Genomic DNA, 15,654 nt, shown 5'->3' with positions numbered 1-15,654 from the left:
AATGAAATTAATAAATTCATTAATTTTTCAAAAGAAAAAAAAAACCTCATGTCATGCAGCAAGAGCAAGTTGATAAAAGCTCAATTATTTTAACATTAAAAGATCCTACCTCAGATCTATCTATCTATCTATCTGTTTGTTTGTCTGTCTGTCTGTACGTATTTACATAAATTAATTTGAAATAATAGGCATGCTTTCAACAATTAAGTCTAATTAGGTAATTAGGCGCATTTGGGTGTAAACTCGCAGTAAAACTCCTTGCCAAAATCGGATAAGAAAAAAGAAGAGAAAGATGGAAAGAAATACATACCTGTTCCGGAAATCCTGCGGGGCAGGTGCGCTGCAATGTGATGCAGAGGCGGTTTCAAATCTGCTGAGCGGCAGTCCGAGCAAATAAAAGCGGGGAGGATGAGGCTGTGCAGGTCATTAGCAGAGCACAGAGGACAGGTGCGTTGAAGGTAAGACACTCCCCTGGTCGGATGAGCCTGGCCTCTGCAGCCACGCTTCATCATGCAACTTTTAGATGATGATTTGAATCGGGCTGCTCGAGCCGGGTTATTCAGCTGTTTAGTGGAGCGGCCGCATTTCAATATTATTACAGCCTATAGCTCATTCATCATTTTACACGCATCCAGTTTTGCAGAGGAAAACACCTGCTCACTGAAAACGTCTGAAAGTACTAGTTTGTTTGTTTTTGTTTGTTTGTCTGTTTCAGATTTCTGGATTTGAATGATTTTTAAAATTGTTTTTAATTCTTTTTTGTCTTTGTCTTTGTCTTTTTTTTTTTTTTTTTTTTTTTTTTTTTAATCCTTTTAGATGGATCGTCTACTTGTTGCGCTTGTTGCTTGCGCCCTTGTGGGCAGCGTCCACTGCGCCACTGGCTCATTCCGTGGGTGATTTTCTGCATCTGTTGCTCTGTTATTCATTCTTGTGGAGTACAACAATTTTTCATTAAATACATACGTTAGATGCACAGCCTAAAATCTATCTATTTTCCTCCTCCACAGCGTGGTGTTACCATCTTCCCACTTGCAGTAAGTGGATTAAGTCTCATTTCTTCTCTAAATGGCTACAGTATGATAATCTTTTCTTTCTTTCTTTTTTCTGCTTTGATACTTAACTATTATTTTACTATTTTTAGATGATACTACATGGCCTACCCAGGTCCCCCAACATTGCAACGGCTCCAGGCAGTCTCCCATCAACATCGTGACAGCAGATGCCACTGGCGACTCCAGTCTGACTGCCTTCACCTTTACAAATTACGACAGCAAAACAGCACTGAAAAAGGTCATGAACACAGGAAGGACAGGTGAGCTGGTTACAGTTCAAAATGTGGCCTAAAACTTTCTTTTAAGTCTGTACCTGAAGTGGATGGTAATGAAAAGTCCCTTTCCATTTCAATGAAACCATGGCCTGTTATTGTCCAAAATGGAGAGTCAGTGAGATTGTGACACAGAAAGGAATATCCTCCTCCTGTGCCAGTCCATTTTCGATGTCTCTGTAATGACATGATACAGGAAGTTTTCAGTACAACCGTCCCTCCTGTTTCTATTCCAATGCTTTCTTTTCTGTCCCAACACCTCCAGTCAAAGTCATCACTGACAGCGGGGTGCAGATTTCTGGAGGGGGCCTGAGTGACCACTACGAGAGCATTCAGTTCCACTTGCACTGGGGCAACGGCAGCTCAACACCTGGCTCGGAGCACACTGTGAATGGCAAGCGCTATCCCATGGAGGTATGGCCGAGATAAAACTGCTAGTTTCATACGTGGTTGTAAAAAGTGAAGTTTGACAGTAACTTCCAGGCTGTAATTAATCCCCCCCCCCCTCCTCCTCCTCAGATTCACATAGTACATGTGAAAGCCTCCTATCGTGGGAACACAACCCAGGCCATTGAAGACTCAAATGGACTTGCTGTTCTTGGTTTCCTCATTGAGGTGAGGATATGCCCTTACATTAATATCATTTTTACAAATTGTCATAAATCTCTTTTGTAATGTCAGTAGGCTTTCAAATGACCTATTTTCAACTTTACAATGCTCCAGCCCTTGATTTAAATACACATTAAAGCCTACTTTAATACAGCATCCTCCAAATACTAGGTACCAGTCACTTATCTACATTCTGGTTTCTGTTTGTTATAGGAATAGAGCTCTATGCATGAGTAACTGTATGTTGTGTTTTTTTGTTGTTGCTTATGTATTGCATTGTTAATCATTTGTTCTAAGCTTGTTTGACTGATAACTGTTGTGTGGAACGATGATAAAGCTGAAGTTTTATTTTTAGGTGGACACAAATACAACAGGTCTACCCGCAAGCTGGAAAACCCTGAGCTCCTACCTGGCCAACATCACAGAAGCTGGTAAGTTTACAGTTACTGGAATCATTAGACCGCAGTTGAATAGAGGTTGGAATGCAGTCCCTTCAGAAGCTGGTGTCTCTGTCTGCAGGTCAGGAGGTGGCTATAAGTCATAGCATCTCACTGGATGATCTCCTGACGGGAGTGGATCGGACGAAGTACTATCGCTACCTCGGCTCCTTGACGACTCCCACTTGCAACGAGGCTGTTGTCTGGACTGTGTTCAAGGAGTCTATCAAAGTCAGCAAAGACGTGGTGAGTAAATGTAGATGCTGGCCTTGAATGCTTCAGTTTTCAAGTAGAAACTGGGAGGAATGATGCACATTAAAGTCCTAACAGCACTTTGAGCTAATTTTCTGACTATCTTGTCCACTAGATTGATCTCTTCAGCACCAGCATTCACGCCGGTAACAGCTCCGCGCCACTGATGACCAACGTCTACAGAAGCACCCAGCCAGCTCAGCCTGTCCGCACACAGCTTGCTGAGACCAGCGGAGACACCAGAACCTGCTACTCTTTAGGCCTCATGGCCCTGAGCCTCCTGTTCGGGAAGTGTTAGAGGCAGAAGCTAAAAACACAATGTCAGAGGGAACACTCAACTTGTGGTATTGCTGATATACTTCTGTGTGAGCCATTGGGCAGGGATATTTTAATCACTCTTCCATTTACCACCTTGGTTCCTCAATTTTTCCATACATTTTCTCTTTGAGCAACCAAAGCTGCTTTCCAGTCCAAAGGGGCCATTCCTATCTCCAAGTTGCCATACAATGTAATTTAACCACACTGGCTACCCTGATGTGGCAAAGTCTGCTTAGTCTGAAGGGTCAAAATGTTTTTTAGTTTTCTGTACTAGTGGCCTTCCTGCCCTCTCTCTGTGACAGTGTTTTTGGTTACATCACACACTGCCTTTACATTCTCAGGTTCACTAAGAGCGAAAAGTGGCAAGAAACACCCGCAGATTTCCAGTCTTCAGGAGTGCCTAGTTTGCAAGTATCTTGCTTGAGCTCTGCTGAATACGGCCTCTTTTTTTGTCCTCATACCCTAAACTGGGCTCTGTGCATATACTTGGTCCCAAAAAGGAGTTTAGCCAAAATTACAGTGAAGAATCAATCTAAAATTTCTGTGCTGCTGATTTCAGCTGGTGTAATGAAGGACTGATGTGTCAATCACTCAACCAAATGAACACCATTATTTATAACAGTGTGATGCATATATACCTCCAGGCTTGTCTTGTTTTACACACATCTGAACTGTGAACATTATCCTGTGAAATGTTTACAATAAATGACTTGCTGTCTGTTATGTTCTTGTGCAGTGTCAGTTCTGTTTTTACACCAACTTTTTTTTTTTTTTTTTTAAATCATTTAAAGGAATTAATGGAAATTCTGGAAGCTTGAACATCATTATTTGGACAGACTTGTCTTTTTGTATCCCACAGCAGCATCACATTTTATCTCTATTGTTGCACTTGTTGTCTCAGGTTGACCCAGACACTTGAGCTGGGCTTTTCAAAGCCTGCCTTTAGGTTTCACACACCAATTTGGCAAGGACTGCAATAAAAGCCTAGCCTGCTTCTCAAAAGCAGGCAGATTCCATTTCAAAGACTCTCCACCCACTAGTTTCCTCTGAGGTTTTGCTTCATTATATTATGATTAATATCTGGATTCGCTTGGTGCTTGTGTTTGTCTTTTCCCAAAGAAAAGTGTTTGACCTGAGCAAATGGTGCGTGGGGGTCAGGTACAGCTTGTCAAATCACTCCACCAGTCAGAGACAGGATAAACATTCCTGTGCAAACTTCAGCTTCTTTGAGTAACACAGAAGGGACAAAAATAAATAAAAATAAACCAAAGGTTAAAATTCTTGTTTTTGTATCAGGTAACCAGAGAAATATTAATGTAATGTTCCAATATTTATAAAAGCCTCTCAAAAGGGCCTTTTAGAAAAGTGACAAATGACAATGACAAATGTCAAATTATGCTTAAGCCTGATGTTTATAACAATAACTGTCTGTGCCTCAGGCTATTTTGATTTACTATAATGAGAAAATAATTACTTTATCAATCAACTACTGTTCCTAACCTTTAGTGATGAAAATGATATCTCTACAAAATTATGGTTTTAAAGAATGGAGTCCCACAGCAAATTTTGGCTGTGTGAGATGGATTACACTGTAGAACCATAACTATAGAATTAATTAATCAATCGAAGCCTTTTATTGAATATATCCTTAATAACTCCTGATGGGCAAAGAAATTTATAGTCAACTGTGTTTTGCATGGCAGGAAAAGTTTTCATCGGCTAGTCCCCAAAACGTTTTGTTTTGTTGATCAGTACCATCATTTGGATAAAACTTGGTATTGTTATGCACAATTGAACAATCCAATTTTTTTTCCAGCCATTTTCAACCTTGTGTTCAGAAATGGTGCAAGGTTGCTTTTGAAAGGGGTTGTCTTAAAGGAGTGGAGACAATGACAGACAGGCCTTCTTGCTAGGACTATTACTATGAAAGAATTTCAACCAGTCATCAAAATGACTGCGTGAAACCCTTCAAGACATGATGATGTGACGCTGAGATGAGCTAATGGAATGGCCCAGATGGAGAGATGTTCCTAATGGAGGCAGATATTGATCAGCAGGGCTGGTCGATACCACAAGGGACTGATATTGATCACTGGAGAATGAACGGTATGTACTGTAAAAGTGTTTCATGCGAGAGTCACAGGACCACGAGGAAGTCATGACACACATGACCATGTCACAGGGGGACAGGGGACGTGATCATGTCCCATTTTGTGAGCCTGTTGTAAAGGAGACAAAGGTACAACACAAAAAAGAAACAAATATTACGAATCGTGACAGTTTAATTTGACATTTTGACAATAGTCACTTGAAAATTGCTTGATTTATCAATTTCCTGTTTATAGACTTGTAACAATTACATCAATAGTGCTATACTGTTCTCAAATCACGTAAGGCATTTTAGTATGTTTTCCTGGAGACAGGATGACAGGGTGCCAGCCATTCAATCAACTGACCATTCTTCATTGTAAAAAAACAGTTTGGTAGCTGTAACCAGGCTAAACCAGGAAACCTTTAACTTATAATCAACTTCACAACGTGACTCTAAATTCACCTGGCTTGACATGCAGATTAATTGACCTTAAAACAAAATCATAATATGATGATAAGGCAACCATGGTTCAAATAAAGCAATGAGGCAATCTTCAGGTATAAAAAGTGTTGCATTTCCCTGAGGGAAAGTTTGCCAAACCTGTCCCAACCAAATCATCTTGTTTGACCAAATTCTTCACATGGAGGACAGTGGCACCTCCTACTTACAAACCAATATCAAACTCAAGCGGCAAAGGATCAAACTCAAAGTACAGGTCCTTAAGAATATTTTTCATAACAACGTGTCTGCACAGAGATTAAAATGCACATAAATAAATAAATACGTTGTTTGAAGGTGTTTGACATCTTGGATTTTTAGTGCCAAGACATAAAGCTGCTGTGTAGGGTCTCATTATGAGGGAGGTGCCAGAGTGCTGTGTTTCAGTGTCGAGTTTCAGAGCATTATCCTATACACACTCCGTGTAATTAAATGCTTATAGTGAAGGAATTCTATAGCAGAATGAAGGGAGGACATGGTTCTCAAGGTGTCCTTTGGCTGTTTTGATAGGTGAAAAACAAAAACGTACTTAATACGAGCTTTCTATCTCTCACACAGTGTGTGGGCAATCTGAAACCTGCTAGTGGACTGTAATGTTTGATGTGAACATCATGGCGTAAAGGCCCTCTGCTGCCCCCACGTGGAGTAATACCAGATCTACAAAATGCACCTGCAAGCCTTTACAGTTTGAACAGACATGAAACAAATGCCAAAACAGTGCAATGCAAAAACTTTCTATTTTCTCATGAACACCTTAGCTGCCAGTGTGACGGACAACAGGAGCAGCCATGTGCTTCTGGGCAGAGCAGAGGATCCGTTCAAGCCACAGCTGCAGTCTCTTGGGTTCGGACCGGTCGGAGCATGGGTCGGGGCGGGAGCCGGGCATTTGAGCCAATCTACGCCGATGGACTTGGGAATGGCGTTGTCTTGGTCCAACCCTCCTCTCGGCAGGACCCAGTAAAGGTTGTCTTTGAAGAAGTATGCATCACCTAAAGACCGACAGCAGTGTCACTTTCATCCTTACCACAAAAGTCATAAATTAGCCCATTATAAAAGTAAATACAGAATCAGAAATACTTTGCTGATCCCCGAGGGGAAATTGGGTACTAAGAATCCAGTTATTTTAATGTAGATATTTTCTACTGTAATCATTTAAGGCAAACTATGTAAAATTGCACTGAAGTGAGGACCCTTTAAACTCAATGGTGATTGATTCCACTTGATTCTCATCATGGCCTTCACCCTGCACCTTTAAAGTTAACTTCATGAGCTACTTTCCTGCCTAACCCCATTATGTAGGGGTATGACATTTCATTCATTGCATCGATGCATTGAGTATTAATTGTGCTCTTAGGATGTAGCTGACTCATTATTACAGTCGTTTGAATCACATTTGTTTCCGTGAAGGAAGAGGCACTCCTCCTTGTACAGTAACAATAACTCACGCACTATTTCATATCGCTGTATCTGGATGGGAGCCCATTTGTTCACTGACACTAATTACTATGCACACGTTAATGACCATACCAGAGACACATAGGCACCAGATATATGTTAATATGATGCCAAATAAGACATTGCGATCTTGATTTTGAATATTTCTTTTCCTTTCTTTGAAATTTTTAGCACATTAAGCTGAACTGTATTTCCTGAAGGGAGGAGTGTATTGTCACCAAAGCCTGTTCATGCCTCTTGTATGGATGTCAGAAATCTGATTTACCATCCCCCCAGCTGATGATGTCATCCGGGTGGGCAGGGACTTTCCAGAGGGCGGCGTCTCGTGGATAGTCCGCCTCCGGATGCCTGATCACCTGGTCGGTTTTCCGGCTCTCATCAAACCTCCAAAACTCTCCGCCGCTGAAAAGATAGGTCTTGCCGTTGTGGGCCCAGATGAAAGCTGCCTCCACCTTGTCCACAGGCCTCCCGCTCTTCGTCCTCATGCCCCAGTCGGACAGGGGCCGCGGGTAGCCCTCCTTGACCACCGTGTCTTTGAACACCCAATACTGAGATCCTGCAGCCAAATGAAAAGCAAAGCTGACACTTTGTGATTTCTACAGATGTTGAAATGTAATTGAGTCAGCACTATAAACAGCATGTAGTCCTGTTGACGTCTTGCACATTTCTTTATCTTTGGTTAATCTAACTCAACCAGGCAAGTTGATTAAAAACAAACTTGCAGTGATGGCCTTTGATGGACAATTAGGGAGAAAGGGACAAAAAAAGGAAGACAAGAAGATGAGCAGGTCAACAGAAAACATGATAAAAGCAGTGATTTAGAAAGAGACAATGAAATAGCTGGACAGACATGCATAATGTGTATGAGACGAATAACACTATCAACAATAAGGACATCACTATAAACAACAAAGATGCACAGAAACATACTAATAGAGATGTTAGTGTAGTGATTTTGCTGAGCAATAGTTGTATGCCTGTGGATGTTGGATTATTTAAGGCAGGGAAAGAGCTGAAACTGCCCAATTTCACAACAGGGGGAGTATTTTTTATGCGGAAGGGCCTAAATATTAATTTGTGTGAAGAATCTCTGCTTGAACTTGTCTCAAATCATCATTTCCGAATTGAAATTCTCGAGCGTGGTCAGGCACCGGCGCAGTAATCGCACTCACCAATAAAGAATATGATACTACTGTCGCTCTTCCTCTCATATACGGCATCGATCTTGTTCGTTCCTGGAGGGAGGCCAATCCAGAAGATTTTAGTCATTGCCGGTCTGAGTGAGATCAAAGACCCGTCCCGTCTGGTCCTCCAGAAGTACGCACCTTAACAAAAAAGTGGGAAAAGTAGGTGGGGTGAGCATTCAAATGACACTTCTTGTGCTTGACTGGCAGGCGGCAAGTACTAAAATGTTTAATACCTCATACTGGGAATGAAGGAGAGGATAACACTCTCTTTGAGGGAGTGCTCATAAGACATTTTAAGTCACTTTCCCTGAAAAGTTGACATTATCTAGACTAATGTCAAGTTGTCACGACAAAATGACACTTAATATCATCAATTCTGATTCAAAATATCAGTACCAAGTGTTAAACTTTTGGGCTCAGGTCAGTTCTGAGCACCATAAGGAACAGACCATTGTTTTGGGGTCACTGGACAAAACTGGATTTATGTGTGGATGCAGTAATTTTGTGGAAATTCTGATACCTTATTTGAGCCAAGTAATGGTGCATCCCCAGTGGACTTTTCACTGACACAGACACCTTATTGTCCATACCTTTAAAAAAGAAGACTTCACCCCTGACGTTGGCCACTGCGTCAAAGCCTCCCTGGCAGCGCTCCGGTAACGAAGGATCAGAACTGAGACCACAGACATTTGGTTAAAACTTTTGTTGAGCAACATTTTCACATGAGGCAGTTCTATAGAAATTCACCAGACCAACAAAACCGAATGCCGTCACAGAGGAAGGCCGATCAGAGGGATTTCTATTTATAAATGTCTGGTGTTAGGTTAGTCATCATCATTTTTTGTATGCGTGTCATGTGATTATACAAAAACTGATAATATTTCCCAATGCACATGATAAATCTTTGGGTAAATCCTGCAGTGCTCAGCTTCCTCTAGCTCAACTCACCGCTCTGTTGGTCTCGGCGGTGGTGGACTGGGCAGGCGTGGGAGGTCTGGGCCGCCTCCCGGTGGCTGTGGCCTGTCACCCTTCACACCTACAGGAGATGGGCGAGAGAACTTGCTAGAAATAATGAGGCAATGAGAGGTGGTGACAGTACATGAGAAATTCCTGTAACCAGTTGTGGGCAGCCAAAAGGATGTTACAGCCAGGATATAAGCTCATTTCTTATTTAAGACACAGAGGCAAATGATGAAAACCACCTGAAAAAAAAAAAAAAGTGCAGTATATTTTGTCCATGCTAGCGTGTGTGCACCAGAATAAGCTTTCCGGTGAGTTTCTTTGTCCACTACATCAGATTTTTAGTGGAATTTCGGTCCTCAAAAGTGCCTTTCATATTGAACTAAGCAATTATATATTTGCATTTAAAATTAGGGAATAAACACTCCATTTGTGCCACTAATATTTGTCTTGAAATCATACTTTAGGCAAAGAAATGCAAGCAGAGTAACAATCAGACACATTTACTGCTGCTGCTTCAGACTTTTCAATTTTCTGACCAAATAAAAATTAAAACAAAAAAAAATAAATGCAAAAACTGTACTCCTACTTATTGGGGGCATCTGCCACCCCTCATTTTTTAACTCTGGGCATTTTAACCCCTACTCATTTCTAACCCTGATGTACACTGAATGTGTTTTCATCAGTGTGCATGTTTTGTGTGGGTGGCTCTATTTGAGTATTATGAGTGAGTATTATGAGTATTGTTATTTTTATCATACTTCCTCACTGCTATTTTCAGGGTTCTACCTTAAATTGATGGAAATATCTTAGTGAACAAACATGACAAAAACAGTGCGTACAGATTGTGTAATAATCACAGACAATTGCTCAGACACGAGCGTCAGTCCAGCTGGTCACTAACCGTAGAGCTGCTGAATGGCCTGCATGTCGTCCAGGGCCAGACGGTATTTGCCAATGTCTCCTACGGGACCCTGGTAGTAGGGCCTCATGATAGATGGGTCAGAGGAGGAGTGGGACAGGCCCAGGGCGTGGCCGAACTCATGCACCGCCACTGTGAACAAGTCTGTGCTGCTGCCATGACCTGAACAAGTGAGAAGCAACACCGTCACTGGACTGGATCATTATTTGAAGATTTGATGTTACTGAATGTGCTGATGTTCCTTTCACTTTGCTAAACGCTCCTCTATCTATCTGCTTGGGTGTGGCAACTTGCTATCTGATTCTTCACATCCCAGGAAGGTTGTCAGTTACATTTTGAAAACACTTTCTCCAGCCATCATCCATCCATCCATCCACCATGATTTCAATCAGTGAATACCTCCGTAGCTCCAGATCTCATCATCATCAAAGTGCGTGTCACCCGCCACTTCATCCCTGCCGGGAAAGAAGGCGTGGGCCAGGGTGCCACCCCGCCCGTCAAAAGGGTACCCGTCGTCGTGCAGCGAGCGGGTAAAAGACACTCTGATGTCCCCCCCGGCCCCCACCGCCCTGCTGTCACTGTGAATCCGACGGAAACTCAGGGGGGCCTCATCGCTCCAGGCTTTGAAGGCGAGAGTCAGGAGATTGTCCACCAAGTCGTTGGGCAGCGAGGGCGACACCGAGGCTGATGGGTAACTGTGGACACTGCACACCCACAAGTCTGTCAGTGATCAGATTTGCTCGGCTTTGATTACATTATGAGTGATAAAGATTTGCTTTATGAGTGAATAAGTAAGTTCATTTCATAAAGGCAATTTATCATTTGATCTGAAGGTCATCATTTAGTGTTACTAAAAGACTGAAGAGCCAGTGTGTGGACGTTATCGTTGCTGCAATTTAAAGGAACAGTTCACCCAAAACACCAAAAGATGAAGATTGGGTTATAGAGCTGCTGTGTAAACAAACCTCCATGTGAGGTCTTTCTTTTGCCACTTGAGGCCTGACAGGGCATATCGTTTCCTCCTCTTCCTCTTTTTCAGCATGTCCTCACTCCCCACAATATCAGGGAGGGAGCACCGGGGCGTAGACATGAGCCGCACAGTGTCATTGTCTGGAAGAGAGAAGAACCATATATAGAAACAAAAGAGCAGAGGGTAGAAGGTTTCGATCCATTCTGTCCTCATTTCACACAGGGGAAGCTTTTGCACACAAGCTAACAGGGGAACTGAACCCAGCAGGTTTCAAGCTTCAAGCAGAACTTGAACTTGAAACCTGTTCTCTTGAAATCCCCTGGAGCCACAGAGCCAAGTTGAGCAGTCGTTACCAAGCAGCCCGGTTTCCTTTATGCCACCGAATCTCTGCATGAGGCGGATCGCGTTCTCAATCCCCTCTTTGGTCTGCAGTTTGCTTGTTCGTGGGTCAGGAGGAGGGAGGTAGCCATACCTGCTCAACCAATCCTGAATGAAAAGGAAACACAACAAAGGAAATTAAGTCATCTGTAATTTTCTGATTATTTTATGATCAGCTTTGAAGGAGGCTACACAATAAAAATATACAGCGACCAACTGATCCAAGAAAAACAAATGATTCATCCATTTATTCATTCATTTTCCAAGCTGCTTATCCTCGGTTGTGGAGGGTGCTGGAGCCTGTCCCAACGCTCACGGGACACACCACCAGTCCATCACAGGGCAGACAGACAAACAAGCACATTCACACCAATGGGCTCCAATTCACCTAACCTGAGTGTCTTTGGACTGTGGGAGGAAACCGAAGCTCCTGGCGGTAACCCACCCAGACACGGGGAGAACATGCAAACTCCACATAGAAAGGACCCTGACTGGCCGGGAACTGAAACCACTGCGCCACTGTGCTGCAAATGATTTATTCCATAATGCTGATGTTACAGAAAAAGTAAAACAAACCATAAGTTCTTGAGTTCAAACTTTATACCAGCTTAGCTTTCATAATCACTGAAACAAGAGTCAAGCCAAACAGATAAGACAATCACAAATTACCCAATGAGGAGCGAGGAGAACAAATCACTTCCTAATATGGTTCTATGAACACAACAGAATTAGTAGAATTTCTTCTTTTCAGGAAATATAGGTCTCAAGACTAGAGCGGGCAGATGCTTCCTACTTTCAGCTAAATCTCTCACACCAGTGGTAACAGGATGCCAGCCACAGAAATAAATCAGAAAACACGGACAGGATTGCAGTAAATTCATTGGTTCCATGCGTCTGTCCCTGAGACAAAGGACCCTGATCTTCCTCTGTTCTTAGTCTCAAGTCAGAGCCAGCGGTTTACACACGAGGTATGGTGTAGTGTCAGCATTTTTTTTTTTTTTTTTACCTGATCAATATTTTATGATCTGTCCTGACTGAGTGAGCTCCTTAGTGGGGGAAAGGCCATATACATACATGATAATTTGCATATTGCAAATACCATGCTCTTGGCCATTTGTATATTCAAACACATTAATAGAAAATTTCACCGCAAAATGTCAAAGTGAATAGAACTCAGGTGTGAGAAGCAACAACAGATTTCACACCCAGTGTTTTTTTTTTTTAATCAAAACAAGAAGCTAGTGTTTCTGAAGAATAATTTTGAAACACTGACCTCCACCTCACCCTTTTTTTTTTTTTTTTTTTTTTTTGCAGATGAAAGGAAAGGTGTTGGCTCACTTTCAACCGCTGTTTCTTTGCTGCACTGCAAGAGAGATGCCTTAACAAGGAACTCAATTTTGAGCCAGTCTTTAAAATAAAATAAAATAAAAAAAAAAAAAAAAACTAAAGTTAAAAAACAAACATACAAACAAACAGCACCCAACAAAAGAGGAAAATGTGACTTGTGTGCTGTACAGCTACAGTTGTATTTAATGCAATTTATTTTATTTTATTTTAGGCCTATTTTATTTATGTTTGGGAAGGTAATATCTTGAATTTAGGCTAGCACTCCATCTGATTCAAAACAACTCTTGCACCAGTTACTTTGGTGGTGGGGAAGGAAACCTCAAAACCTGCCTCACCCAGATGACCGATTTCTATCTCTCATTTGGGTAATTACGAGAATAAAACGATAGGCTACCTTTTTGCAGCATAAATACAAATTAGTGACAAAACATGACTACTGCAGCATCTCTGACCCCAATATCCAGAGCTTTCAAAAGGTTTGTAATGGTTTGCGTTACCCCTAAAATCGCACGTGACACCATTTCACAGTAGAAATACATAGAAGCTATAAGAGCGCTTATAGATTACAGTTCTCGTAGAATGACTGTAGCAATCGCATAATAATAATAATGTTGGAAGACTGAACTTAATGAAAGCCAACCATAAGGGATTAAATATAAAACTCAACCACATGCCACTGTGTGCCACTCACCACCCCTTTGGTGTACTGGTCAGGCGTCGGTGATGGATCTCCCGGTAGGACAACTGTGGCCAAAATCACCCATGACACAAGCCTCAACTCCATTCCAGTCACTAAGGAGGGCAATAAATATTATATGAGTTTTGTAAAAAAAAATGTTATTATTATTATTATTATTATTATTATTATTATTATTATCTATAGCGAAAATTATGACATTGCTTATAACCCTCAGCTTTTCCTGGGCGCTTCAAGCCAAGATAATAGAGATGCAGCTTACCGTTGTTTTCTTCTTGCTCCCTCTGCCCTCCTGTGACTGGGGAAGGGCTGATCGATCAGAACATCCTCTCTCTCTCTCTCTCTCTCTCTCTCTCTCTCTCTCTTTCTCTCTCTCTCTCTCCCTCTCTCTCTGTGGGAGTTGTTTTGCCATGACACAGAGATGGTGTACATTGGCAAAGAGGAAAGTTACAAAATTCACCTCTTTTCAAAGATCAACAGGACAAGTAATCTTAATTCTAGTAAGCCTGCTTCTCTGTATGTGTGACGTAAGATTGGGTTCAAGACGCCCAAGGTCACAGTGAACTAAGTATTTTTCAACACCTTGTAGATTGATGGGTAGCTGGTAAGTCAACCAATCAAGAAAATCAAGAAGTGAGATTATCAAGTTCCCCAAATTGTGGTTGAGCCTTCCCCTTTTGACACACATTCCCCTTCCCCTCTCTCTCACGCTCTCTTTGTCTCCCTCCCTCTGCCCCCTCCTCATCTCTTCAATTCACTCAGCCACTCAGCCACTCAGTCAGTCAGTCAGTCAGTCAGTCAGTCACTCACTCACTCACTCACTCACTCACTCACTCACTCACTCACTCATTCTTAATTGGCACAACTGCCAGTCAATTAATGCCACAGCTGTAATGAGTCTGTGTTATTGGACTCTTTGTGTTTAATCTCTGTATCAGACTTAAATTCTCTGTTTCCCTACTGTTTCTAGTAGCTTGGTTTTCTGTGGTCTTAAGTCCCTGTTGTTCTCCCATGTTCTTGTCAGCTTGTTGTCCTCCACACTTGCCCTGTGCTGCCTGTCCTCATTGGGTTGTTTTAGTCTGTCCTCTGTTCCCTCCAGTCTTGTGTCCACTGATATTTTCCCCTCAATATGTCACTCCAATATTCCTCCATCCACCCATTTTCTGACACTTGTACAGAGTCAAGACTGTGCGTAGAGGTGAGCTCAACTTGGGCAGACAAACTGCTCCACCATGATAAGGTGCTGGGAGAGCTGCAATATTCCTATGAGTTTATAATGGCTTCCATCGAATAGGATTACTACTGTCTAGATACCGCAAATGGTGTTAATATGAATTTTTACAATGCACATTAAATCGTTAGGTTCAGATTTCTTTTCTATCAGTTCAAGAGGGTGTTTGTCTTTGACTTGGCTCACATAATACGAGTACATGAACAATAGACATGGGCTAGAACACAGTAGACAAATGAAGCATGGGGGTAAAAAAAAAAAAAAAAAAAAAAACCATGAGACGGAGCATGCGTAAAAGTGCAACAGTACAAATGTGTCAAAGTGGAAATGCAGGCAGTGTGTTGTGCAACACATGGTGCAGGTGTTTTTCAGTTGTTGCTCCAACAAAACATCCTTTTCCTCCCTGTATGCAAACTGATGCACCCCATGAACTTTTTATCCAGGCCTTTCATCAGTGATTTAAATTCTCCAAAAGTGACCCAAAATTTCAGCTTCAATTTACAGCCAAAACTGTACGGATTTTAGGCACAGACATGAAAGAACAGCCCACATGAAGATGAACTGTAACTGCCAGTGTTGCATGATAAATGTGCAAAAATAGGAGGAATGCACACTAAGAATAGAATGTAAATGAATGTGAGCCTATGTGTAAGCCTCTCCATAGACACTGAAGACCATTTGGCCATGGCATACAGACCTCAGTGAAAGACTGTATCTAACATATTCAAATCAGCTTTTATTTCATTTTATTTTATTTACAAGTGCGTCAATGTGAGGTTCAAATGTAAGCTGACCATCAGTTAAAATATATGTAGACAGATACACAGTTAAGATACTGGCCTTGGTCTTCATAGTCATCTGTTTTGTTTTGTTATAGGTCGGTTTTTCAGTTGGGATGACACTGACTACTTTTGAATATAAATCATGTACATTTCTATCATGTTCTTGTAGCATTAGTGCTCTTGAAATGCCCAAGG

General features: G+C 41.8%; 2 protein-coding genes across 3 annotated transcripts; one reads left to right on the top strand and one right to left on the bottom strand.

The window, feature by feature from the left end:
• Positions 1-316: 316 nt before the first annotated feature.
• On the top strand, positions 317-3,663 carry LOC115377825 (carbonic anhydrase 4-like). Of its 2 annotated transcripts, none has more exons than XM_030077861.1 (9): positions 317-458; positions 817-889; positions 1,008-1,034; positions 1,142-1,312; positions 1,590-1,738; positions 1,844-1,939; positions 2,289-2,364; positions 2,453-2,616; positions 2,738-3,663. In XM_030077861.1, the coding sequence occupies exons 2-9, from the start codon at positions 817-819 to the stop codon at positions 2,918-2,920; spliced, it is 939 nt and encodes a 312-aa protein (XP_029933721.1). In that variant the 5' UTR covers positions 317-458; the 3' UTR covers positions 2,921-3,663. The 2 variants fall into 2 exon arrangements, with proteins under 2 accessions (XP_029933721.1, XP_029933722.1); XM_030077862.1 differs by lacking the exon at positions 317-458 and adding an exon at positions 526-676.
• Positions 3,664-5,253: 1,590 nt separating this feature from the next.
• mmp25b (matrix metallopeptidase 25b) lies at positions 5,254-14,296 on the bottom strand. Its single transcript, XM_030078378.1, has 12 exons — positions 14,293-14,296; positions 13,709-13,738; positions 13,441-13,541; positions 11,378-11,510; positions 11,020-11,164; positions 10,454-10,758; positions 10,037-10,216; positions 9,121-9,208; positions 8,763-8,845; positions 8,158-8,310; positions 7,251-7,541; positions 5,254-6,519 (listed from the first exon to the last, which is right to left on the bottom strand). Exons 1-12 carry the CDS (start codon positions 14,294-14,296, stop codon positions 6,266-6,268), a joined length of 1,767 nt encoding a protein of 588 aa, XP_029934238.1. The 3' UTR covers positions 5,254-6,265.
• Positions 14,297-15,654: the final 1,358 nt, after the last annotated feature.

The sequence above is a fragment of the Myripristis murdjan genome, chromosome 19 (assembly GCF_902150065.1).
Source record: "Myripristis murdjan chromosome 19, fMyrMur1.1, whole genome shotgun sequence".
NCBI lineage: Eukaryota > Metazoa > Chordata > Actinopteri > Holocentriformes > Holocentridae > Myripristis > Myripristis murdjan.
Note: the sequence above shows the minus strand (reverse complement) of the source record. Positions and strands in the feature narration are given on the sequence as shown.